Genomic DNA, 26862 nt, shown 5'->3' on the forward strand with positions numbered 1-26862 from the left:
TGATGCAATCCTCACGGCAACTCTCTGGGCTCAGTACTACAGTTACCATCCCCCAGATGAAAAATCAGGGATCAGAGAGCCGTGAATCACAAAAACAGGAAGCCAGCAGTTAGACTAAGGTAATCAGCCTTTAAAGTCTACCTGCTAAAGTACGATATTCCCTGATGGTGAATTCTATAAAGTCAGACACAACTTCTTAATGTGAGACTGGTACTTGCATTCGATACATCCTGATTTATCCCTCCCCAACTTGAAGTGGTTACCATAGGTCTATAAATCTAACAATGTATTCTGTTCCATTATTCTGAGTCCATACAGTTGGGATGAGAACATTGCTGTGACATCTAAAAGTAAGGCATTTCAAAAGCACTCATATAATGAGTTGCAAAATCTTTTCATGACTTTAAATGTTATCTATTCATAATAAAACTGAAATTATACCCAATTTCTCCATTGTACATAATAAGGTACAAATTGTGAACTTTCCATTAGTAAAAATATATCATCCTCCTGTCAAACTGACAAATTAGTAATCTTTTATTAGTTTTTCATAATACAAAGGGAATAGAGCTTGGCAAGCTTAGTTTTTCTTAACTTTAATGCTTGCCGCCCCTTAGAAGAGGGAATGCATGTGAGTGTGTGTGCACTAATGTACGCATGTCACAGCAGCTGGCTTTGCCGCCGGTCATCTGTGTTTATGGCCTTGTGAGAAGTTCCACTCCACACTCCAGATCTCCTGTGCCTCACCTCTCTCTTTGGTCCTCAGCTCCGTTGAGAGTACAACATGTGTTATCGTCTGTCTGCCTCTTCAAACCGAGTGCTCCATCAGGTCCGGGACTTGGGTCTTCCTTTCCATCGTTCTGGAGTAGTGCCCAGCAGCTGTTAAATAAGAAGGTGGAGAAAGTGTCCCTGAAGAAAGGTTTCCTGCAGGAGCCTCCTTACAAGCCTCAATCAGACCTGGGGAACAAAACAAGGACAAGGGCCTCACTTTCCCTGAGTCTGAAAGACTGACTCCAAGTGAGCATGTGGTGCCCTGGGAGCTGGATGGAGGTCAGTCTAGCCATCTGCCGGAAACCCAAGGACAAGTTAATCTTCTTGAAGGGTGTGAGGGCTGGGAGCTGTTCTCATTGGGATCTTCTTGGTGTCGTGATTTTTACATGTAATTCAGAGTTTAGTTATCATAACAATACAGCTAATCCTCACTATTCACATCTCACCTTTGTGGAGGCAACACACTTCTATGCTGATTGTATCACGGGAAAAGCGTCCACATGCTCAGGTTCTATGGCTAGACCTTGAAGTCAGTCTGCAGCAGGCCAGGAGAAATGAAAGGAAGTTTTATCCAGTTCTATGCACGTGTGTCTTCAGAGAGAAAACAAAGACCCGAAAAAGCCATTAGGTGCAAAAGCTTCAGTGATGCTTTAAATAAAACTGACAAATTGTGGATATGTGACAAATTAAAGAGGCTTGGGCTAGGGTCAGTGAATTGTGTGCCAGTCACCTGAAAAAAAATTAATGAAAAGTGAGAGTTATCTTTGTAGGTTCATTCTGATATCCACTCCAAGTGCCCGGTGTTAAGAATGCTCACTTTCTGGTACACTGAGCATCTCTTTCTCTTAGGAAATTTTATGCATGTTTTTAGGTGGAACTTGCTTCCTGTTCCAGCTTTCTCAGGTGCCATAAGCTCAAGCAATGTGTCATGGTAGCAGTTTGGGGTTAGCATCTTCTGAATTCTTTCACTTACTTACTAAGTTTATTTGTAAATCTGAAACTAGTACAGCCTGTTCCCGTTCATTAGGAGAGTGGTAAGCAGTATGGCATGTCAGAGCACATTGTCCTGGCCATGTTGAGCAAGGCCTTTTTCCTACAGAGTAACTGGAAACAGCTATCCTTCCATTCTATTGAGCGCTCTGGATTTTGCACCTTTGTGCTCTTTGTTCATTTTGCCATTTAAAACGTTCTGCCAGAGGTACTGTCTAACACCCCGAAGCACAAGAGGCTTTGCTACAAGAGTCCTTAGAAAGAAAACATGAGGTCCTCAGGCCGTGGTTACAGTGCTATGGGGCGTGATCTTTTGGAAAAGGAGGTCCCACACCCTTGTAAGTACCCTTTACCTATGCTCTGTGAGGAAGCCTAATACACCTATCGTTTCCTCCACAGTCAGGTTTGCTGCTGGGACATTAGGAGAAGGGGTAGACCTTCAAGACACTGACATTTCATCCTTGGTTTCCTAGGGATGCCCTTTATTATCGCCTCTTGTAGCTCACATGAAATTTTGTCACAAGAGCCAGAAATCACAGGCTTCCTGGCCCCCTCCTGTTCGGGATAAGCTGTTTAAGTGTGATGGTTTTGATGGCAGTGCAATAATGACCATGACAATGACTCGCAGATAACTACCTTGCTTGCCACCCTTTCAAAATAAGAAAAAGAGGTGATTCAGAGGTTAAAAACACCGCCTGTTCTTCCAGAGGCCCTGAGGTTCAACTCCCAGCAACCACATGGTGGCTCACAGCCATCTGTAATGAGATCTGGTGCCCTCTTCTGGTGTGCAAGCATACAAGTGGGCAGAACACTGTGTACATAGTAAATAAATAAATAAATAATAAATCTTTAAAAAAAATCAGAGGCTCTTTGCTCTTAAATGATTTGGTTTGTCTATGAATTTAGGTGAAGGAGGGCAACACTCCACTCCCCCCCCCCAAAAAAAACCTCTAAGAAAACATGAAACACTATACAACTTTAAAGACACCAGCGCCTTGCACGTAAAAACTGACAAATACCAAGGGGACATAAAAAAAAAAAAAAAAAAAAAAAAAAAAAAAAAACTCCCAACGTTTTCAAATGAGTCCATGCTTCCCCACCCTCTTAAATTCTAGGTTCTTTTAACCGCCTTTAAGCAAGCCGCAGCACTGCCAATAAAACAATTAAAATAGCGAGTCAAGAAATAAAAGGGGGACACGACTGTTCCTAAGGGCCGGGGGCTTTATTGTCATCTAAAGGAGAGCACAGCCCGAGACATCCTGAAGCTGAGCGGAGAGCGGGAGGGGAGAGCCAGGAGCCCAGGGGCGGAAAGGAAAAGAGAAGCCTGGGGCCCGGCGGAGAGGGAAAGAGAAGCCTGGGACCCGGCGGAGAGGGAAAGAGAAGCCTGGGGCCCGGCGGAGAGGGAAAGAGAAGCCTGGGGCCCGGCGGAGAGGGAAAGAGAAGCCTGGGGCCGAGAGGCGGAGAGGGAAAGGGAAGCCTGGGGCCGAGAGAGGCGGAGAGGAAAAGAGAAGCCTGGGGCCCGGCGGAGAGGGAAAGAGAAGCCTGGGGCCCGGCGGAGAGGGAAAGAGAAGCCTGGGGCCCGCCGGTCTCAGCCGGTCCCGGGCCGATCGATCGGGGAGCAGCGCGAGGAGCCAGGACTGGGGGGCAGGACCAGCGCCTCCCAGGCCGCTCTGATGGCCAAGGGCACCCCGTTAGCCATTGGTCCCGGGTTTGTTCCAACGCCGACTGTCGAGCGCCGCTGTCAACGGCGGCGACATCCACGTAGCTCATTTGCTCACACTCACGCCTGCTTGGTGCGAAGACCCGAGTCTGGGTGGATTTGTTGTTTTTTTAATCTCTAACAACTGAAGTGGACACAGTATCGCAGAAAACGGCGACAAGCACTTAACATCTTACTAACTCACTAGACTTCCCACGAATGGCCCACTGGGGGAAATATTTTTATGAAAACTTAATTAAGAACCTTACTTTTAAAAAAAAAAAGACAACTTTAGTATTCTCGGTGAGTGTCCCTGCGTTGTGTTTGGAGGGGGAGTGATGGAGGGTTCAGTCTCCACATCAAGGCACGGACCAGGGCTTTCTTTGTGCACGCGGCTCTGCAGAACTGCAAGCTCCACTGCTGCTCTTTGGGGATCCCGTGTTCCCGGGTCCTGGGTTCGCGTTTGGGTCTAAAAGGGGAGGTGACAAAAACCTCGAGCCAGGCAGGAGTCGAACCTACAATCTTCTGATCCGTAGTCAGACGCGTTATCCATTGCGCCACTGGCCCGTCGATGAGAGGGGCCGTGGGGGCTTTCGGGATGACAGCATGAGACAGCCCTCACCAGTCACCCGGGTGCCACAGGCAGGCCACGTGACCGACGAGCACCCGAGCCTCCCGAAGATTGGCAGATGGGGGGGCCAGTGAGGCGGAGCTGAGGTTGTGCGCGTGCGTAAAGCGACGTGCGGCCGGGAAAGTTGCGCGGCCTGGGAAGTGCGCATGCTCAGTTCCGTTTGTTCTTGCCGAACTCCCCACAGACCTGTTCGGGGTCAAGGGGCAGGAGCTACCCTTGTGTCCCTTCGATAGCTCAGCTGGTAGAGCGGAGGACTGTAGCTCACTCCCCGGCAGGAGACATCTTTAGGTCGCTGGTTCGATTCCGGCTCGAAGGAGGCCGTAACATTTTCTCCAGGGTTCCCATGATTTCCTGGTCCTTGTCAACCATTGACTTCCCCATCCCTCTGTTAGTTCTGGGACTTTCGCCCCACATCGGGGGGCGACCCCTTCCGCGCTTGCGCAACTTTTGCGAGCGTGCTCACACAGGTTCCCGAGTGCGGCTGCCCGCCGCCCGCTCCCCGCTCCCCGCTCCCCGCCCACCGCTCGACCGCCCACCGCCCACCGCCCACGAGGGTCGCTTCCGTGGCCGCACAGGTCTGCGAGCTTCCGGCTCCAGGCCCCTGGACGACTCTCGATCAGCCGCCCGGATCCGCCGCGAGCGCCGCGCGGGGCCGTGACGCGGCGTTATGGAGCCAATCCGCCGGACGGATTTCCGCTCCCTTCGATAGCTCAGCTGGTAGAGCGGAGGACTGTAGGCGTACGTTCGCGGTCATCCTTAGGTCGCTGGTTCGATTCCGGCTCGAAGGAAGGAGCTCACCTTTTGGTTTTTCAGCTTCAGCAGTGAGGCGTGTTCAAGCTTAAATTTCTCTGTCCAGCAGTGCTTCCGGCCGCCTCTAGAGGAGCAGATAAAGCGTCGTGAGCAGCGGTGGGGGATTAGCTCAAATGGTAGAGCGCTCGCTTAGCATGCGAGAGGTAGCGGGATCGATGCCCGCATCCTCCAGCCCTTTTCTTTCTTGCCCCTGCAGTTCGGCAGCTCTCCCTTTCCTTTTGGCATCGACCTCAAAGACTGTCGACCAAACTTAGCGAGGGGGCATTGGACGTCACGCTTTGTCTCAAGTCCCAGTCTCCCCGGCGTGAACCTAAGGCTAAGCTGCCCCTCGTTTGATGGCCTCGCTATGAGGATGCAGCAGGACCTGGACGCGGAGCCACGTAAACCCAGGCGGAGCCCAGGCTCCGCGGCTGTGCGGCGCCAAGGAGGCCAAGGCTGGTGCCCAGGGGCGCAGGGGCCGCTAGCCTCGAAGAGGGAAAAGTGAAAATTAAAGTAAATATATAAATATGTAAAAGTTCGATTTAGGCTCCCCTTGTCAAAAGACAGACGCACACCATACTCTGAAACAAACATTTGGATAGTGACGTAACACCCAAAAGCCAATTTGTTGATCGGTTATCCCTCTCCTATTTTCTAGAATAGACTCTCAGCAGAGTTACTAATGTAGTTCTCACAGCACGGAGCACTGCTCTTTCAGCCAATGGCAGAATTATTACCCTTTTGAGGCTCACAATAAATCATGATTCATTCGTACACGGTAGAGCCTGGGCCACTTGTGTGCTTTTGTTTCCAGAGCACTCAGCCTGCTGTGATCTGCTGCCTTCCACTTTCTAGCTTGCCATTTTCGATCTCACTTTATTTTCAATAAAAATTTTAATTGAATCTTTGACTCACTTAAATGTATCTCCCTACATATAAATTATGCGTTTTTTATTTGTAGTGTCTTGAGACAAAGCTTTAGTATCCCAGGCTGGCCTTGAATGGCCTCTGCCTCCGAGTGCTGTGATTAAAGGCCTGTAGCACCACATCCAGCAGGCCCGTGTCTCTGGTCGTCTGCCTCGGCTTCCATTCTAATTCGCAATGCTCTGCCAATTAATTATTATTTGTGAACGGTAACAATAACCCTTCTGACTGTATGTGATGAAGAGAAAGAAGTGAACAAGTCAGGGACTGGGAAGGACAGCATGTGGGTCAGAATCCAGTCACATCCTGAGGTCAGCGGCCCAGACGGGAAATCACAGAGTTCACAGAAGTAAATCGGGAGGCAGCGTCCCATAGCGGTTAGTCATGTGGACAATGAGAGCCGATGGCCTGTCCTGCTCTGTAGGCCCTTGGACAGGTTGCTCAGCATCTTGGTTATTTCCGTTTCATCTTTTGTAAAACATGATGGTTATAACAGCACTTCCTTTCAATTAAGATAGAACTTGGAATCTCAGTACAGAGCCTGGTGCACGGTAAACACGCTGCTGTTGTTAGCAGGAAAGGGGAGATTAGGGGAGGGGAGAAAAAGAGAAGATTGAGGAAGAGCAGAGGGGGAATGAGAGGCATGAACAGGGCCTGGCATTTTGCTGGCATGCTGCAGAAACTGAGACCGATTTCCACCCCTAGAGACCTGGTAAACATCCCCCACCCACAGCAAGGCCCAGAGGATTTACAGGTTTGTATGTGCGGCATGCATACAGTGCAGCAAGGATCTCCCGAGCAAGGAAAGTAGAACAAGACTGAACACACAGAATGATGGCCAAACGCATCACGGTGTGGCCGTAGCATCCCATCTGTGTAACTACTGGCATTGCTACTAAGAACTTGTAAGAACACAGAGGCAGGCGTGGGTGGTTATGGTGGTCCTAAGGAGGACCTGGAGCCCAGGTGAAGGCTTCAGGTAGGTTTATTTCTAGCACAGAAATTGTGCCAAGAGATGTTCAGAAGAAAGCACAATGTGTAGTTTTTACACCTTTCCTCAGAGATCCTTGGAATGACGTGAAATTTATAAAGAACAGCTGTGAAGCTGGACCAGTTCTCAAGATGAAAGACAGCTTCCAACAAGAAGTTTGCAATTAACCTAACGAAAGAAATGCCACGGCATACCAGCACTGTTCAAGTGAGTCACTTCCCGGTGACTTTCACCTCCGTGAAACGTTATTTCTCATTACAAATTTAAAACCGTGTGTTCAAACTTCTTATTGCCAGGTAGCAAGAAAACCTGCAAAAGGCCTACAGGTAAAGCAACCCAGCAAGTGTGCCCTAGACGTCCAGTCAGGCCCTGGAGCAGGCTGGGGCAGGAATCGATGGCAGGAAACAGAGCGAGGGGCTGCATTTTATTTTCCAGTAACTTTTAAGGTTGTTATGTGACGGCAAATTCTTCAGACAAATAATGATTAGGGGTGCTGCTTCTGTTGTTGCTGGGGGCGGCGGGGGTGGTGGTGGTGGTTGTGGGGTCCTGGCCTTCAATAGGATGTGTAGAATATGGCCTTGGGCTCCATGCTCAAGGAAAACAGGCATTCGCAAATCAGACCTGGCTTTTTAGGAAGTGCTTTTTAAAACAGTATCTTCAGCTGTAGGAAACCAAAGGAAAGCCATTATATCTGGGAGAACTGATCTATGGAGCCTTGTAGGGAGCAGATGAAGTCCCGACTGACTATATATTGTTAACATGGAGTCCATGTCAAGGACCCCAGGGCCTCAGACCCATGGGAGTGATGAAGCCTTCCCCAGGTGAGGCTCAGAGGGGTGGCAGAGCCTTCCTCTGGTCCACGGGCTAGTGAGGAAGGACTGGCCTTTAGCTAAAACCAGTGTGTGCAGAAACCACCAACCACAAGCTTCCTCCTCCTGGATGTTTGCAGCAGTCCTGAGACTGCTCCCCTCCAGGGACCTCCCCTTTAGGGTGTACACGATAAACTTTTGATGGCATAGTAGGTGCGGCCCCCCCCCCACAGCTTTATGTTCTGTCTGTTGTTTCTTCAACCCTGTGTCCCCTGAGTCATGTTTCCAGAACCAAGTTGTACAGACCACAGCACAGCCTGGTACTTGGGACAAAACCAGTTCATCTAAATTTCAAAGAACATATAGCCCTCTTTATGGAATATGTCATGGGAAGGAGGAGGGGATAGATGGATAGATAGAGTGGATGGATATGTATTGCAGAAAGCTAACATTTTTGCTCTCTTAATTAAAGAGCATTTAGTTTGTAGCCCAGGAGTTGGCTCAAGCACCCACATAAAAACACTTGTAACCCTAGTGCTGGAAGACGAAAATGGGAGAATCCCGGGGGCTCACTGGCTAGCCAGCCTAGCCAATTGTCCTGTCTTAAAATTATGAGGAACATGATAGAATAAGACAGCTAATGTCAATGTCTGGCCCTCATACATACATACATGCAGAGCTAGCACATTTGTGCATACACACATGTACACACACACACCAAGAGCACTTACTTGACACAAGATTAATTAATTATTCAATGCTTTGTTTGGGCCTGGGCTTAAAATAATTTAGGGGACATTGATTAAATAGAGGCCCGTCTGGGTCTTAGCTTCTAACTGTTATGCATGTGTGTTTATGTGGGAACGAGAGCGGGTAAAAGTCATGAAACTAGGAAAGAGCCCACAAGAGGAGAAAACAGAGACCTGGGGATGGATGGGAAGGAGGTAATAAAACACATTGACATGAAAGTGGAGAGAGGAATGCCTGGGGAGGAGAGGGGATGGGGAGATGAAGGAGTTGGGAGGACCAACCAAAACAAAGCATGTATGAAGAGGTCATGGGCAAGCCTGGTAGCTTGTGTACTAATTTAAAGAATGAGGCGGCTTCCCTACACCGAGGCCAGAAGATAAGACCATTGTGAGTACTTGGATCATGCCAGCGCTTCGGCCTGGGGCTTCACACAGGGTTCTAGATTCCTCTTACGATCTTGTCACTCACTGCCACTAAGGAGACAAACATCAGGTCACCCAACTTGTGCCTCCTGATGCTTCAACATTTGCTGTTTTACTGGGAGGAGACGCTGAGCTGGAGAGCTGTCTCCAGCCCTCTCTGTTACAAGTTCAATTCCATCTTTATTAATGACACAATTCACAACGCTCCCGCATGACCACCTGACACGGAATTCACCATGTGAAATATACCCTAAAACATCCAGGCATGAAATATATTGGTGGATAAAATGGCTTCACGTCACAGAACTTTGAGTTTATTTAATATATATGCAAAACATTAAATTCCAGACTAGTGCTAGGCACATCCTTGGTGCTCAGTAGAAAGGTTGGATTAGCACAGATAGAGACAGCATCTTCAACATCATAGAAAATCCTGATGCTGAGTGTCATTCCAGGGCCTGAGAGTGGCACAGTGGAGCGGGTGAGAGGTCCCGGGATCCATAATGACACAATGCTCGACTGCGTAGCTTAGCACAGGACAGCCTCTGTCAGCCACAGCTGGCCACACAGTGACAATAACAGCTATTATGGGGTGCTACTACACAGAGTGACTGGGACTCAGAGTGCGGCTACTTGTGCTGAAACAGAAGTAAGAGGAATTTTAAAGCCTCCCTTCCCCGGTCCTGAAGATCATATGGAGGCTTTAGTGAATGATGAGGAATTTAGCGCTGGTCCCAACTTCTCTACATTCTCAGAATTTCCTGAGCAATGGGCATGTCTTTGATAATTTATGCTAATCGGATGACTCAGGAAGGGATGGAGAGAGCAGCCCTGTGATTAGAATGTTGGAGTTCTGAAGCGTGTAATATCAGTCAGGCTTCTGTAGCATGGAGAGCTACAGATATTCAGTCACGTGACCAACAATCAATTCCAGCATGCCTATGTGATAGATCTGTACTCAGAAGCATGGATGAGCATCCCTAGATAAGGTTTCTCTGCGTGTATGGTCTTGCATCTATATGCCAGGAGGGTTACTTTTACTGTGACTGAATTCCCGACAAAGGCTCACTGTTTTAAAGATCCCATTTGACATGGAGGGTAGACACAGCAACAGCTTCTGGATGGCACGAGTGTGCAGCTGGGACTCCTTGTCTCTTCACATCTTGGCAAAAGAGGAAACAGAGAGCAAACAGGAAGTAAGCAGGGCTGAAGCTGGGCCTGCCACCTGTGATCCACCACTTCTTCTAAGGAGTCTCCATCTCCTAGACTTCAAGGTTTCACAGCTTTCCAAAGACCACCACCAGCCTGGAGCCGAGTGCTCAAATGTGCCTGGGGGCAGGAGGGGGGGCGGTTTATATTCAAACTGCATGAAGCCAGAACTTAACTGCAATGCTTTTCTGAATTATGCATCACTAGCAATTTGTCAAACTGAAGATATAGTAAGAATCCCTGAGTAAACAGCCAGTAGATCAGATGTTCAGAGGATCTCGAAACCCATTTTGCTGGTAGAGTCCCAAGTAAGGACAGTTAGTTATGTGGAGCCCTGTGCCTTTAATTTGTAAAGCGTGTCTCAGCTTCCGGTGGCTATAATTGGTGTCAGAATTGCCTTGCCCCGCTTCCTGAAGCCTGCTTCCATTTGCCCTGGAGAATATCATAAACCTTTCTGTGGTCTTCTCCTAATGCCAAATACACTTTGAGGTGCTTACCCAGGGTTTTGAGAACTCATTCTCCCAGACTCACTTCAGAAAAGGGGTTTCAGTTTCTCTGGGTTCCTAAACATAGGACTCCACTAGCTTGATGGACTCAGGAACGAAGAACAGTGATGGCGTCTACCACCACGTTTTCCTGTGTAATTGTTCCTAGGGATTTCATGCTCTGTCTAATGTGTGTGGTGAGACGGAGGGCAGAGGGGAGGAGGTTGTGACCACCATTCACACAGTCCAGAAGCCCTCCAGACCACTATTTACAACTCCTTGGAGGCCTGAAAGTTGTAATTACAGAATACTCCCAGTCTCCCAGACTTTGAAGAATTTAGGAGTAGGCTAAATGTTCCAGCTTCTCTCTAGACCACACCCCTGTGTTCCACCCCCAACACACAGATCAGCCGCATAGATTGCTGATCTTTGAAAAAAGGCAGGACAAAGGGACAGAAAAAGGAGGATGAGGGGAAAGTGAAGATCAGTCAACCCTTGGTTGAATTCCTATGTAATTCCAGCTGGTTTCCATGTGGTCTACAGGAGGGAAAGTTCTAGAAAAAGAGTGAAAGGTGGAGAGCCCCACGAAGCAGAGGGAAGAAAGGGAGAAGGCTGGGAATCAGCTTACACCAAAAAATGGAAGCAGGGTTTTCAAACATCAAAAGTAATACTGTTTCTGAGGTATTTTCCCCTTACAAACACTGCTAAGTTACTTATGAACCCTAGTCAGTGGTAGATGACAGACCCTAAATCCAGCCGGGTAAGGGTAATCTCCCAAGAGTACAAGGTGAGGCAGATGAAGAACCCAGAGAGAGTCTGCCTGCTGCCGCACAGTAGCATCCTGGGCAGCATCACTGGTGCTCATGCCAGACATCGGAGCCATCGCCGTGGAATCTACGTTCATAACCCCAGAGTCCATTTCCTACTGCCTTTCCCAGTGCTATGGTCCCGTGCCAGGGCTCCCTGACCTCTCACCTGGACTATTGGCAACAATCTTGCCTTTAGCCAGATCAATTGCACTGCCACCTGCCCCCATCACAGCAGGGAGGTCTGACCCACCAACACACACGTGAGCTCATGGAAACATTCTGGTGAGAAACTTTAGTGACTTCCTGGGGCCTGATTTAGTAAGTATTTAATAAACAACCTTTTAGTATAGTGTTCATGGGATGGCAATGCATCAGTAGAGTGCTCTTCACTCCAGGCCAAACCACCAAGTGCTCTCAGGGTCCCTGTATGCCTGTGGCTCCATGTCTCTGGAAATAGGTCTTTCCTGAATGAATCCATTCAAAAGCTACCCAACCCATGAAGCCTCTCTCATTCCTACCTGTGGGAGTCTGTGGAGTTCAGCTCCGACCTCCTCTCACCTATCGAAGGGCTCTCAGGTGGAGGAGAGAGGGATAAGAAATCATCAGATAGAAAGAGAGACCTAGATGATGAGGAGAAAGACAGAGACACAGGATAGCTTTGGGAGGGCCTGGGTCAGTACCCAACAGCCTCAAAGTTTATTCAAAAGGGCTTTTAAGAATATGCCTAGGGGAGAGGCAAAACACCTCCCCCTTGCAAGATCAAAGCACACCGTACAGCCAAGAGTAGACCCTTCTAAATACCTGGTAACCACACCCGTGGCCAAATCATCTCCTTACCTGCTGGGTAAAGCAAGCTCAGATTCTCTGACCTTGAGTAATTGGGCTCCCACACCTACCACTCATTAGCTCTTTCTCACTGTGGCTCTTACATGGGGATGTGTTATCTCCATTATACTGAGCTCCTTGGGGGCAGTTACCTGATCTTTATTAGTCTTTGGATTCCCAGAGCTTTGTACAACAGGAACATATGGTAAGTTTTCAGTGGATTTTTTTCAGAAGGAATGGATTGTTTCCACCGAAGGTTCTGCCTCATTGTGCACCCATGTACTGCATAATAACGTTTCAGTCAATGGTGGAGCAGTGGTGTATACACTCTTATATCACTTGGTGATGTCTCTGTGGTCATAATGCCATACATAGTTCATTATGGACATGATTGTAGTGATGCTGCTGGAGGGTCTAGACCAAGGTCGTGTACTTAATTTTCAATTAAAGGTTTCAAGATAAATACAGAACAGGCTTACATAATGAAAATGTGAAAAAAAAAGTTTACAGCTGTACAGCTGTGTTTAATAAATGGTTATCACACAAAAGGACAAGTTAAAAATTTACAAGGTTTAAAGTTATAGTAACAGAACTGGAGAGATGGATCAGCAGTTAAGACCACTGGCTGTTCTTCCAGAGGATCCAGGTTTGATTGCCAGCATCCACAGGGTAGCAAACAATTGTCTTAACCCCAGTTCCAGGGGATCTGACACCTTCTTCTGTCCTCTGAGGGTATCATATGGATAGATACACAAACATACATGTAAGCAAAAAAAAAAAATGCCCATACACATAAAAGAGAAATAAAATATCTCAAAAAAAATAAAATTATGGTAAGCTAATGTCAAATGATACCTGAAGAAGTAATTTTGATTTATTCATTATTTATAAATTGAACAGTCCTGTGCACAGCTCTGGAACAGTTTGCAGCAGTCTGCAGTCCTGTCCCAGGCCTGCACACTAGCTCACCGTCTCGTCCAGAGCAGCTTCCGGTCTTTTTATCCTTTACATCATCTTTTCACTGTATTTGGGACGCACCAGTGCTCACCACTATCCATAACTGCCTGCAGCATCCCACACTAGAGTATGCTGTGCCAGTTTGCAGTCTAGGAGCCATAAGACACGCCGAAGAGCCCAATCACATAGTCACCTCTACCAGCTAGCTTTGTGTGACTCTGATGGCCACACAGTACTGGAGTTGCCTAAGGAAGCAGTTCTCGGGATGAAGCCCTGGTGACAAATGAGTCATGACTATGTTATTAGTTAAAGACTGTAGTGGTTAGTCTTTGTTGTTAACTTGATTAAAGACACCTAGCAAATTGGCAGAGGACCTTCTGGGTGTGGTCGTGAGGCTATCTCTAGAGTCAATTCGTATGTCCATCTTCAAACTGATTAGGTAAGACCCACTTTGAATGTGGGCAACTGGAACCTAGGAATAAGAAGAGGAAGGGGGGGCATCCATATTTGTGTGCACACCGGGTTCTTTTCAGGTGATTCGGTGTTTACTGCTGCTGTCATCCCTGGACACCAGACATGCCTTTCAACATGGACTCCTGTCAATAACTCTTCAGGGGCTTCCTGGCCTTCTGCCTCGGACTAAGGCTCTATCACCGCTCTCTTGTTCTGAGACTTCCAGCTTCTTGAATTAAGAAGTTATTGGTTTCTGCAGATCTCGAGTCTTCAGAGGCCACTGTGGGACTATACAGTGTTTGGTCATGTGTTCCGATCTGGTCTACATATATATATATATATATATATATATATATATATATATATATATAAAATTCTACTGATCCTGACTAATAAGTGCTTTTCTTTAGATAGCAAGGTCGTTTACTTCTGCAGTAGAAACTCCCCTGGAAATCATCTCATATGCTGAGCTCAGAGCTCTATTGCTAAGGTGATGATGAACAGACTCTAACTGCTGATGTGAATTGACAGGAAAATGGCATGAACTCTCTCCTTTGATGCAGTCGCTAAACAAGTACTGAAAGTTTTGAGAGAATCCTTCAAGATTCCCACCCCCTGATGTTTATGTAGTTGTGTAATTTTTTATTAGATCACCGAGCTTACAAATTGCAATTAAGCTGTGTATACATATAGAATAAGACTGCACACAACCAATCCCAAGGACCTGCCCTTTATTGTAACTGGGGCACACTGTGGATTTTTGTGTTCTTTCTGGGATTTTTGAAATCATAGAGAAATAAGACAAAAATTCATCACTTAAAAAATGACATGGATTTCTTTTGCTTTCTATGTGATTTAAAGTTTTATGTGCAATACATATCAATTACAATTTTTACAAATCCCTGGCAAATGTCAGAATCTGTGTTTATTATGCAAGAGCAAGAATATCAGAAATTATTAGGGATACTATCATTTTTTAAAAAAGGGCCTTGGATGAAGGGTAAAATACACAGGCATTTTAGGAGCAGACTGGGCAGTATATCGTACTCTATCATCATTCCAGGTATAGAAGGCACTGACATCTTCCTCCAGCACATGGCAGAATGCAATTATAGCATGCGATCCACATGCCAGCTGCTATCCCATTGAGGATTACTGTTGTAAACCAAGCTAAACTTTTTAAAGACTGTCACAAGTTTTCTTTGTGTTTTGCGCTGTATGTGGGGTGAGAGGTACAGGATAAGAGTGGGAAGGAGAGCAGCATACTCAACAGTTTGGTTATCTGGGGAGATAGCTTAGTGGATAGAATACTTGCTGCACAAGGGTCTGCTGGATGTGGCTGCCCACCCGTGGTTCCATAGAAAATAGAGGAATCCCCTGAGCAAGATGGCTTGCCAGACTAGTCCTGTCAGCCAACTTGGGCTTCAATTGATAGTCTGTCTCTACAAATAAGATGGATAGTGATGGAGGAAGCCAGCCACATGCCTCCCCACACATGCATATGCACAACCCGTTCACCCCCACACACCTGAACATGCATGCATACACATAGACATGCACAAAAAGAAAAAGATTTTGTAGATACTTTTGTGGTGATAGGGTCTTAAATTCAGCTTTTAAACTGGAATTTCCCCTACACCGAAATCTTGGCAAAGATGAAAAAATTTAATATCAAGAATGGCTTTTTTTTTTTTTTTTTTTTTTAACACGACTGCCCTGTGAGATCAGGACTGCCCTGTGAGATCAGGATGGAGTTCTGCCCGCTTCCACCTAAGAAGTTGCCATCCTGTTACTTCGGGTGGCTTGTTTCCCCGAAGTCCGAAGAAACAATGTTTCTTATACAGTTACACTGTAGGGATGCATTCTGAAGCAGCCTGTCACCAGGTTCTTTTCCAAGCGCTCACCCAGGGCAAGGCTCAGAGACCAGGCATGCACATTTGCATTTGTTGTTGACAACTGTGGGCTGTAGACGCCCTCCCTTCATAACCCCTGCTAAATGGGACTTGTAATCCCCTTCCCACCCACTCTCTTACTCCCCAGGGCAAGAATGTGGACTCCTGCTCTCTGTCACCTGTCAGAATCCATCCTCCTGTCACTGGCTTATATGGACAAGTCAGTCCAGGGTCACGTGACCCTGAGTTTCTAAAAACAGCTCCATCACCCACTCTGAACCAGGGCCTGAAGCAATGTCCTCCGTAGAGAGAAACATAAAGGACACTTAATCGCACAGTCCTTGGAATTATTTCCAGGAAACACTCGCAGAAGCCATTCGGGAGTCCTGGCGGCACAGTCAGGGGCGGCCAGGAAATGAGCGCTTCTCTGAATTACAAGTCTTTCTCCAAAGAGCAGCAGACCATGGATAACTTGGAGAAACAGTTGATCTGTCCCATCTGCCTGGAGATGTTCACGAAGCCCGTGGTCATTCTCCCCTGCCAGCACAACCTGTGCAGAAAATGTGCCAGTGACATCTTCCAGGTAGGTTTGTTTGGAATTTGGAGGGTGTGGAGTGTTCCTCCATCCTGCATCAAGTGTTTGGAACCAAAGCCGGTTCCCTTAGCGAGCTCTCGGAGGCTGTTTTCAGTGGGCTTGAATCATTTCCCTGGGTTTGCCTGTCAACTTCCTCCTCACTTCCACATCCAGTTGTGTTTTAATTCTAAGAACCTGTTTGTCCTTAGTGAAACAAAACAGATGCGCTGAATCTGTTTAAAAGTTGAAAATGAGCTACTGGCCAGGGTATGGGTGTTGGAGCTTCTGGTTGAAACTCTGAGTTATGAAAACAGCACATAGAAAACCACTTCTTGCTGAGGAGGGTGTACTGTAGGTCTGGCTGTGGATCAGGGGAGGCCCCATGTTCCAGGACCACTTGTGGGAAGCCCTGAGGAGTCCGTCTTGTGCATGGTGTCAGAGAGTGAAAATAATCTCCAAAAAACTCCCCGTGGCATTACTCAGTTCCTTTTTTTTTTCTTGCTGGGCAAGAACAGGCCTCTAACCCGTACTTACCCACAAGAGGAGGCACCACTGTGGCATCAGGGGGTCGATTCCGCTGTCCCTCCTGCAGACACGAGGTGGTGTTAGACAGACACGGGGTTTATGGACTTCAGAGGAACCTGCTCGTGGAAAACATCATCGACATCTACAAGCAGGAATCCACGAGGTAAGAGCCACTCTCAGAGCCAGACCTACTGGAGGCTTCGTCTATTTGTTTTCAGCTTAATGGGTCGAGGCGCTACATGTTTGTTACCGGTCACTGGTTAGTTGTTCCTTAAAAGGCTTTCCACGTCAGTCCTTCCCAATGAGACAGAGTTACTCATGAGGGAGGAAGGGAGCAGTATGCATGCTTCTGTGCCATCAAAGGTGGTTATGCTGAAAGAGGTGTGATGCCACCCCACAGTCTTGTATTCCATTCAGTTTAGATGTGTTGACACATGTCGGTTCCTTGTAAGTCCAGATCCTATGTTATAGAAAAACTCTAGTGCAATCATGTATATAAGGTAAGAAACATCACTGTCCAAAATACCCCAAATTCCCAGTTGTCTTGCCTTAAAATTGTCTAAACAACAGTAATACTTATAATTTAAAAACACTGACATTATTGCTTGTCCTAATATTGACCCTATGGCACGTTCAAGGCAAGATACAATGCTGATTTTCAGGAACTTCATTTACAGAAATGGGAGAGGAAATGCATTTCAGGCTGTTTCCCTATGACTGCATACTCTTAGTACCCACTTGCTGATTGAGGTATGTCATATGCATGCATTCATTAAAACATTTTAAAGGCTTCTTATTATCATCACACCACATAAGCTATGCAGTTCCTTTCCTAGAGATGAAATTGCAGAGTTTATTCCTAGAAGGCACAGTGTGAAAAGTCCTGTCTCCATTCTGCACAGGTCATTTGAGTTCAAAATCTTGGTATCCATATGGAGATCATGTAGAAATGGACCCATTGTGATCCTTATTACAAGGGGCATGTGCTTACGGAACATCTGCAAGGCTGTAAATGCCTTGCACTCTTTGCAGGAAAGTTGTTCCATTAATCTAACATGTAATTATTGTGATTATTATGCCCATTAGTTTCTGCTCAAGATTCAGAGCTAAATTAGATAGCGCCAGGCTATAGAGGGAATTGAGGAAGAATTGCTGATGACATATTGCAGCCACCTGTTTCCCTTGCTTCCAACTCTACTGCCAAGAAGGACAGTGTTACCAGAGTCACAGACCTGAGTGCACTGTATTGCATCATGTATCCCAATGGATACATCTATACAATGTCCCCACTCCCAGGGCTCAGGGGACATTGCAGAAGAAGGGGTGGAAAGACTCAGATCCAGCTGATCAGGGAGTTTGCTGTGAGACTATGTCAGCTGCCCCCATAACTGCCCCCCACCAACGCGACTGCCTAAGTGTGAGCTGAACAAGGACAACAATAGACATGCCAGAGTGGATGGGACAGAGCACGAGGCTTCATACCACAAAGAACTACAGGCAACTAAGGAATGTTGGGAATAGGGGAAATAGTCTTCTCCAGCAAAGAGCACACCAGCTGGTTATCTGATTCCAAATGGTCAGTCCTGAAAACATAACAAGGGTCACATTGTATAGACTGAGCAGGTTTTATTTAGAAATACGTGTATATACATATAGGCACTTAATAACAATTTAAAAAGAGGTCGTGAATTTGGAAGAGATAAAGCAAGGATGGAGGAGAGGTCTTGGAGGGAGGAAAGAGAGGGGAGAAATGATGTAATTGTAATCTCAAAAATAAAAAAATTCAACTGCACATTGTCTCCTTAAGAGATTACCCTACCAACTGATGACCAACCAATTATTAAAAGGCGTTAATGTGGCTGTGGTTTCAGTGTCATATACAGTGCCTTCCAGAACAGGGGCTCCACAATGCTGGCTTCTTACGCAGCACAGAGAAATGCAGCGCCAACAGTCTTCTGAGTTCTGTTTATTGCAGGTGTCTTTCCTTCTTAACACTCACCTAGTGGGAACCTCAAACATGAACATAATAGCATTTACTATGAAACCTGGAGGTCAGGAGATGTTAAAACTTGTAGTGTTAGTACAACTAAGAGACATGGCCTTGCCTTAACCGTGAAGTCAGCCTGGTGCCTCTTCAGAGGATGGGGAACAAATTGCACAAAAACAATGAGCCAAATACCCACTACTAAAGCAAGAGCTGACTGGAATAGGGATAATAGGAATTTTGTGATTATGAAATTCTTACATTGTTTCTTAAACTCAAGTTTCTTAAACTCACTTGAGGTATTTTTACATGGTAGTTGCCTAGAAGGGCTTAGTCACATCCAACTAGCTGTTCCTGAAGTTGGGGAGTTGTACCAGCCCTGAACCCCACACCTCAGGATATATTAGATGACCTTAAAATACCTTAGGTATGCAGAATAAGCTAACCTCAGCTCTCGTCTTTGGCTGTGTCCACAGAGAGGGAAAAGGCTGCTGGGATAGACTTTGAAGTATCATTCAACCCTGGCCTCTCACAAAACAGCTGGCGTCTTGACAAACCCTGGCCTTATCTGTCATTCTGCATGCTGATGCACTCTCCACAGTTTGGCTTGGGCAAGAGAAGGCACTAATTTGGTTAATATTATTATTGAACATAGTGATTAATTTGTTGATCTAATAAGCAAAATGGCATTGTATTGTGTGCTAGACATGCCCAGGAGCTTTACCTGTGAATCAAGTGTGATTCCTTGATGCTCTCAATAGTCCTCTGAGGTGGGTTTTATTATCACCCTATCAAATTTTTTGAATGCTTATGCGTGTGTGTGTGTGTGTGTGTGTGTGTGTGTGTGTGTGTGTGCTTTGCATGTATGTGTGTTCGTGTGTGGGCAGGTGTATGCGCACATGTGTGTGGAGGGCAGTGGTTGATCAGATGTTCTGATCTGTTGCACTCCACTTCATTTTTTAAAGACAGGGTCTGTCTCTGAAACAGGAGCACCACTGGCCGGCAAGCTCCAGGGGTTCTCGTTAGTGTCACGTGTTAGGATCACAGCCACACACCACCACACTCTGTTTTTAAAGACGCTTAGAATCAAGTCCAGGTCCCTGTGCTTGCATGACTAAGACATTCCCCAGCCCTGATTAAGTGCTGCAATGGGAATGAAATACACGAATACTTTCATTTTAAAGAGTCCTAAGCAGGACTACGAGGCCTCCAGTGAGAAGGGTGCTCCCACCTTTCTGTCACTCCCCAAGTGCAATAACTTTCAATTCTCCTAGCTGCTTCCTGCTGTTCATCACCAATGGTATTTGTGTTACTGGTTTGTTTTTTAACACAATTTTTAGATTTATTTACTTTATTTTATGTGTATGAGTGTTCTGCCTGCATGCATGGATGTGTACTACGTATGTGCCTGATGCCTGTGGAGGTCAGAAGAGGGTGCCCAATCCCCTAGAACTGGAGTTCATAACATGGTTATGAGCGACCTCGTGGGTGCTGGGAACCCAACTCTGGTCCTCTGCAGGAGCATCATCGTGTGCTTTTAACCACTGAGCCAATTCTCCCAGCCGTGTGTGTTGCTGCTATATTTCTATCTCCTGCTTTTGTTTTTCAGTGTTAGGGGTGGGGTGAACCCTCTCAGTGCTGAATTCTGCTCTCAACTTGGGAATTCCTTCCCCCTTGGAGCTGTGTTTTATGTGTTGGCTTATGGTGTTGCTTCTATGAACCACATCTCCATATATAATCTCTTAAAATGTCCACTGAGTCCTCCTCTTTATAGCCTGCCTTCACAATATTTCATGGAGCTTCTGCTAAAGATTTTGGCTGCAGTTCTAGAAACTTCCTAGGACCCTCAGCTTCTTGTAGGCTTCTGCGCAGCAGGCCATCAGCAGTAATGCAGCGGAAGGAAGTCACTTCGCTTTTGTCAAGAGGTTTCCAACTTTCAGCCTTTGGTAGACCGCTCCTATTTGTTGCCATCTTACCTTTTGTGTTTCTTATTTTTATAAAATTTTATTTCCTTGATCTCTTCAAGAGTTTCCCCCTGGAAACATAAATAACTGCCTCTGCTCGTTCTGCCCCATTTCATTATTCCTAGGTCAGTGAAAACTGACGTCAAAGGTTTAGTAATGTATTTAAGGCCACACATCAACACTTGCAGAAGTTGAGCTGGAATTAAGCTTCAGATCCCTTTAACGACAGCAGGACTAACTGAACTTCCTCACCAGGACTTAATGCTCACTCCTCAGTAAACACTATGGTAGCCCCAGCAACCCAGGGGACCAGAGAGAACAAGCTACAGGTGCCTGCAGTACTGAACAGTGAGAGGCCACTTCCAGCACACAGCTCTGAGCCTTGAACAGCAACTGTGTGACCAGCCACCCTCACCTACCTGCTAGAAAGGGTTTGCATCCTCAATTCTCTATGCCCAACTTGTTTCAGGTCTGTTATGCGGTGTAAGTTGTCCACGGGTTTTTCTCATGCACTTACTAAAAGAGATTGGTGCCTCTAGGCCCATGCTGCTCCTAAACAAAGCAAAAAACAAAACAACAACAAAAACTACTAAAAAATAAAGGGTATTGTGGAAAAAATGAGTAAGTGGAATCACAAAAATAAAATACAAAATTCTATCTGTTTCCACATGTTCAACATCTGTTTCCTGTATCGCGTGAGCTCGCTGATACTGTATCTGCTTGTATCTGCAGCCATCACAGCCGCCCAGGCGGGCGGTGGTGCCCTTGGGACATGTGTAGGGAAGATAAGCTACATTAGCATGCCTGTGCTGTGTTTTTTCCAGTGGCTAACCTCCAGACTCCAGCAAAGCCCAAGTTAACATAATGTGCAGATGGCTTGGAGCAGGCAGGGGCCACCTTGTGACTCCTACTCTCCAGATAGCCCCAAAGTCCCAACCGATCCTGGATTTATCCACTTCCATTTTCATTTTGATTTTATCATCCATTCATTCAACTAACATTTCAGCAGCACTCCTGTCTGTGGGGAGCACTGCTCTAGGCACAGGGGTATACAGCAAAGAAGACCACAGACGTTGGCTCACCTTCTGGTGGAGGAGGAGACAGGCCTGGGAAGGGGAAACGATCTTCCCATTCACGGCCACACTTCCTCTCTTGAGTCTCAAATAAACTGGGAATCAGGAGGCCGTAGATTTCATGAACGCATACAGCTTCAGGACCAGACAGAGATTCCTCTTGCAAACACCAGATTCCAAAATCTTGGACCCGGAAGCTCGTGAAACTTCCTTATGAGAGCTTTCCTGGTATTTATTTCTGCCAGTGTCAAGTACAGGACTTCTACCCAGTACCATAGAGATCTATCACCACGCCCCCTGCCCTCTGGATCTGGTACTGCAGCTGCATAATCCCACACACGAAGTCCAGGGTTTCTAAACCCTTGGATGCATGACTCCCAGGAAAGAGTGTGTTTTACATCACACTACATCTTTACACATCTGAATGATATAAAATACATATTTTGGTTTTGCATATGCACATTTACATCACACAGTGTACATATGAAATCCACACAAATACCTGAAGCAACACTTTCACGTTTAATTCTTGCAATTCCTACCACAGGTAATTCACGGTTTGGCTGCTCTATTTCATTTTGATTTTAGAAACACCGTCTCTTACTTGCTAAATGGGTTCCTTGTCCATACAACCCTGTGCTTTTTAAGAAGGAGATCTCATCAGCAACTGAAAAAAAAAAAAAGTAGTGGCTGAAGTAAGACGTTTCTAAATAACTACATTTGGGACTACGGGAAACTTGTGAATTTGGATTTATTTTCAAACCTTTCTAACAGTCTGAGTCTTAACTTTTAAAATGTTACATGTATTTATTTATGGTGTGTGTGTGTGGGGGCGAGGTGTGCTCATGGAGAAGACAATTCACAGCAGCCAGTTCTGTCCTTCCACCATGCAGTCCTGGATGGAGGGAGGGTAGCAAGTGCCGGTACCCACCAACCCATCTTGCTGCTCCCAGGCTCAGTCTTTATGTGGGATACATCCAATTTTCTGGGTCTTGTATAAGGAGGCAACACTTATAGCAAACTGATTCTATATCTCCTTGGCGCTTCAGTTATCAGACTTGTAGGTAGGAAAGGTTTTCTGGGTGCCAGAGGCTGGAGGGCGGCACTGAGCAATTCCACCAGCCTAACTAAACTGGAGATGGAGCTCACCCGCAACTTCCTCTCCATCCATAGTAAGGTTTCCAGAAACCTGTGAGCTTGTCTGTGGGCACAGAGCTGGAATGAGTTCCAAATGGTTGGCAAGAGTCCAGGGCCAAACTTTCAGGAATTTCACGCATCAGTTTTTAAATCTTGAACTGATGCGAACACACCATAAAATTTGACAAATGCTAACTGGCGAATGAGTGTCTGTGGTCCTGAGTCTCAGCTCAGGCAGACAGAGATTTGTCAGCACTAAATTGAACATGAAAAGCTCTGGGTAGTTGTTGATACATATGTATCTTCCTACCTCCTCCCAGGCCAGAAAAAAAGTCCGACCAGCCCATGTGTGAAGAGCATGAAGATGAACGCATTAACATCTACTGTCTGAACTGCGAGGTGCCCACCTGCTCTTTGTGCAAAGTGTTTGGCGCCCACAAGGACTGCCAGGTGGCTCCCCTGACCCATGTGTTCCAGAGGCAGAAGGTAGGAACTTCAATCCCCCTCCTCCTCAGCCCCTTCTAAGCACTATCGAAGCAGCTTCCTGTGGCCAAAAGGGGGAGCCCAGCAAAAGGAAGGCTGTATGTGGGAGGCCCTACCGTCTTGCAGTTGTTCTCAAGTTGACTCTGTCCAAGGTTGTGGAGTTGGCCAGAGAGGGAGAATGCTAAGGTTCAGAAAATGGCGCAGAAGGGCTAGGTCACTTTCTGTGACCTTTGGAGGTTGCTGAAGATACCTCATGTTAAGGGGGCTGGTCAAGGGCCAGCTGCTAAAGATGACTCAGAGTTCAGCGCAGACAGGAATTAGATGGTCTTCACTTCCCCTTCCAGTCCTAGAATAATTTTTATTGCTCATCAGTAAAATGTTCCCCGGCTCTCCCCCACTTTCCTTACCCGGGGGAGAGTCAACCATGGCACCCAGCTACAGAACACCTTGAAGACTGGTCCTCCGGCTGGCCTTCAAGTCGCCTAGGCCAGATGCCAAAAGGCACCCTTGAATGTAGTCCATGTCCCTCTACCCAGGGAGTGAATCTGGGCCTCCCCATTCTGACTCAGTGGTCCTCCCCTGCTCATCGGCCCTGCATCCTGCTGCAGCAGCCCAGAATTCATGAAAATGAAAGGGGGGCACATGTCGGGACATCAGCCTCATCGTTGCGTCTTCCACTTACAACCATCGATTCCAATTTTACCTCAGGGACCAGAGTTGAAATCAATTTGGAAGCCAAACTTTTGTAACACCTGTCATAATCAATAACCATGATTTACATTTGTTGCTATTACTTATTTTCAGCTTACTTTTTTAATAACTTTGATTCCTCCTCTCCTTGTCCCCAAGGCCCAGCACAGTATAGAGCTGCATGGTATCTGCTTTTGACAACTTTCCTGAGGCCTGGAAATTCATGGGATGGGCAGAGGGATGGGGAGTAGGAGTCCCATGCCTTTCCTTTTCAGTCAGAGTCTCTTCACATTTACTAATAGGTTTCCATAGTAACGTCCACATGTATTGATGACTGCAGGTTTTTTTGTTTTTTGTTTTGTTTTGTTTTTGGTTGTTGTTGTTTCAAGACAAGATTTCTCTGTGTAGCCCCGGTTATTCTGGAACTCATTTTGTAGACCAGGCTACCTCAAACTCATGTAGATTCAACTCCAGTTTTCAAATGCTTTACAACCAGTTTTACTGGGTTTTGGACTGGACCTCTCCTTTTAAATATGAGAAAATTCAGATTCAAATTGGTTACACGTGTTGCTCAATAATCTGGAGAAGTTCAGGCCAAAGGGAGATTAGAACTAGATTTCCCAAGTCTCCGTTCAGCACTCCTTGTGGCCCCCTGTCCAATTTGGGAGGAGGGTAAATAGGAAGGGAACATTACTTCTTGGGCTAAAAGAACACAGGAATTTTAAGGTTGTGATAGCTCCGCTAAAGCCAGCCTCATGTGACAGTTTCAAGTTTGTGGGACAGTCTGGTGAACATTTGTATGTATGTGCACTACATTAGCATAATAGGATTGAAATATACATATGCCCAATAGATAAATATTTACCGCATTTATTGCTCAAGTAAAATTAGTCCTGAGCTGCACTAGACAATTCATTTTGAGCTCCCAATGTCACATCTCTGAGTCTGTCACATTGCTCCACTTATGAACAATGTTTAGAATTCTCCAGCTTCAATGTACTATTATTGATGGCTTATAACAAGGTGTTCTTCATGTTTTCAACAGAATCCAGGTCTTCAGCAATAATGTGATGAAAACTATGGAACCTTGTCCCACACAAAGCCAAAGTTTGCTCACAATATCAGGAGGCTCCATGGTTTCCCATGACTAGCCGCCACCTCAGCCTTTAGATGGGATAAATCACATTTCCTGGGTTTTATATAAGGAGGCTACACCCACACCTACCTCTTACAGTGACTTAACTCACACCTAAATTAACAATGACAGAACATTCTGGCTTTCCTTGGCCACCTCCACCCTCAGACTTGCTTTCTGGGGCCAGAGGCCAGAGTGGCATCACTGAGCTACCCCACCAGCTTAAACGGGAGATGGAGCTCACCAGCAGCCTCCTCTTCTTCACCCCCAGTAAGAACATGTCTCAGGAGAGATCCGTGGGCTCGTTTACTCCTTAGGGATTAAATCCCCCCCTACCCCGGAGGATAGTGATGTGACCAGTTCATGATAATCCGTGGCTAGGAAACCCTGACATCCTGAGTCCTGTTTTCTCTTCATTAGTCGGAACTCAGTGACGGCATTGCCATACTTGTGGGAAGCAACGACCGGGTCCAGGGAGTGATCAGCCAGCTGGAGGACACCTGCAAAACAATCGAGGTAAGTCAGCTGGCTCGCAGGGATGCAGAACCAATCCTAATACTCCTAGGGTCCAGAGGTTGGCTCAGTGACACACTGAAAGTTCCCTCCCAACGTTCCATTCTTTCCCTAGAGAATGGCCTCCTTCCTGGTGTGTCTCTCAAACACCTCCTGGCACTTCAGAGAACTCACCTCACAGTTTGATGAGGTAGACTTTTACCACAGTTGCTCAGTTATTGTGTGTGTTCTTCCTCAGTCAATTCTTTCTTAAAGATTAGCAACAAGACAAGTCAGTTGCCAGCAATGGAAGTGAGCACTATTGCTATTATTTAATAAGATTTCTTGGTGGAAGCCTGGACAGCCTTCAGAAATGCTCATGGTGCTTCCAGAAGTCTTATGAAGGTGTCACCTGCACACCTGGGCTCTCAGAGCAGCCATCATGGGGGACCCTGAGGAGGAGAAAGGTTCCTTCAGCTGTGGCTAACAGGCTGGGGTATTAACCACTCAGCTTCCGGTACACTGTTCTCATTGTTGTGTGCAAGGCCCCTCTTATAAACTATTATTTCCTCTTGTCCCCCTTTCCCCAAGATAAGAGTTCTAACATGTTGGATGGTCTCTGTGTGTCCATTCACATAAAATATGTATTGGGTTTTTTTGTTTGTTTGTTTGGTTGGTTGGTTGGTTTTTTTGATTTTTTGAGACAGGGTTTCTCTGTAGCTTTGGAGCCTGTCCTGGACTAGCTCTGTAGACCAGGCTGGCCTCAAACTCACAGAGATCCGCCTGCCTCTTCATCCCGAGTGCTGGGATTACAGGTGTGTGCCACCACCGCCCGGCTCATGTATTGTTTTTTAATGTATGTGTCTTAGTTACTTTTCTATTACTATGAAGACACACCATGACTAAAACAACTTATAAAAGACAGCATTGAACTGGGGCCTACTTACAGATTCAGAGGTTGAGTCCATGACGATCATTGTGGGGAGCATGGCAGCAGGCAGGTATGGCGCTACAGTAGTAGCTGAGAGCCTACATCCTGTCTGTAAGTTGGAAGCAGGGGGAGAGAGAGACAGAGACAGGCAGAGAGAAAGAGACAGAAAGGAGACAGAGAGACACAGAGACAGAGAAAGAGAGAGAGACTGGGTCTGATGTGGGCTTTTGAAACTTCAAAGCCTACCCCCAATGACACTCCTCTCCCAACAAGGCCATACCTCCTATTTCTTGTCAAAACAGTTTCACCAACTAGGGACCAAGCATTCAAAATATGAATGTGCGGGGTCATTCTCATCCAAACCATCATGGTATGCATGCCTTTTAATTTTACAATTGCTATTGCATTATAGCTTCTTTTTGTTTTGAACCAAGCATTATGTTTTTCAGATCCATCCGTGTTACTGTA

At 46.3% G+C, this 26862-nt stretch overlaps 1 protein-coding gene, 1 long non-coding RNA gene and 4 other non-coding genes across 10 annotated transcripts in view; 4 read left to right on the forward strand and 2 right to left on the reverse strand.

Annotated features, from left to right (window-relative positions):
* Window positions 1-513: 513 nt before the first annotated feature.
* LOC121827115 (uncharacterized) lies at window positions 514-1683 on the reverse strand. Its single transcript, XR_013048913.1, has 2 exons — window positions 1218-1683; window positions 514-879 (listed from the first exon to the last, which is right to left on the reverse strand). It is a non-coding gene; the product is annotated as an uncharacterized LOC121827115 (long non-coding RNA).
* Window positions 1684-3954: 2271 nt separating this feature from the next.
* Trnar-acg (transfer RNA arginine (anticodon ACG)) lies at window positions 3955-4027 on the reverse strand. The gene has a single exon. It is a non-coding gene; the product is annotated as a tRNA-Arg (tRNA).
* A 287-nt stretch (window positions 4028-4314) lies between these two features.
* On the forward strand, window positions 4315-4407 carry Trnay-gua (transfer RNA tyrosine (anticodon GUA)). The gene is made up of 2 exons: window positions 4315-4351; window positions 4372-4407. It is a non-coding gene; the product is annotated as a tRNA-Tyr (tRNA).
* Window positions 4408-4790: 383 nt separating this feature from the next.
* On the forward strand, window positions 4791-4879 carry Trnay-gua (transfer RNA tyrosine (anticodon GUA)). Its single transcript is given in 2 exon segments — window positions 4791-4827; window positions 4844-4879. It is a non-coding gene; the product is annotated as a tRNA-Tyr (tRNA).
* Window positions 4880-4999: 120 nt separating this feature from the next.
* Window positions 5000-5072, forward strand: Trnaa-agc (transfer RNA alanine (anticodon AGC)). Its single transcript has one exon. It is a non-coding gene; the product is annotated as a tRNA-Ala (tRNA).
* A 10587-nt stretch (window positions 5073-15659) lies between these two features.
* Window positions 15660-26862, forward strand: part of Trim55 (tripartite motif containing 55) — a 49036-nt gene continuing 37833 nt past the window's right edge. For 2 of the 5 annotated variants that reach the window (XM_076563669.1, XM_076563668.1), the window contains exons 1-4: window positions 15661-15989; window positions 16496-16668; window positions 22984-23149; window positions 25392-25487. In XM_076563669.1, the coding sequence (XP_076419784.1) occupies window positions 15822-15989; window positions 16496-16668; window positions 22984-23149; window positions 25392-25487 (603 nt within the window). In that variant the 5' untranslated portion in view covers window positions 15661-15821. Of the gene's footprint in view, window positions 15990-16495; window positions 16669-22983; window positions 23150-25391; window positions 25488-26862 lie in introns of all 5 variants that reach the window. The other 3 variants (XM_076563670.1, XM_076563671.1, XM_076563667.1) reach the window with 2 other exon arrangements.

Source organism: Peromyscus maniculatus, chromosome 2, assembly GCF_049852395.1.
Source record: "Peromyscus maniculatus bairdii isolate BWxNUB_F1_BW_parent chromosome 2, HU_Pman_BW_mat_3.1, whole genome shotgun sequence".
Lineage (NCBI taxonomy): Eukaryota > Metazoa > Chordata > Mammalia > Rodentia > Cricetidae > Peromyscus > Peromyscus maniculatus.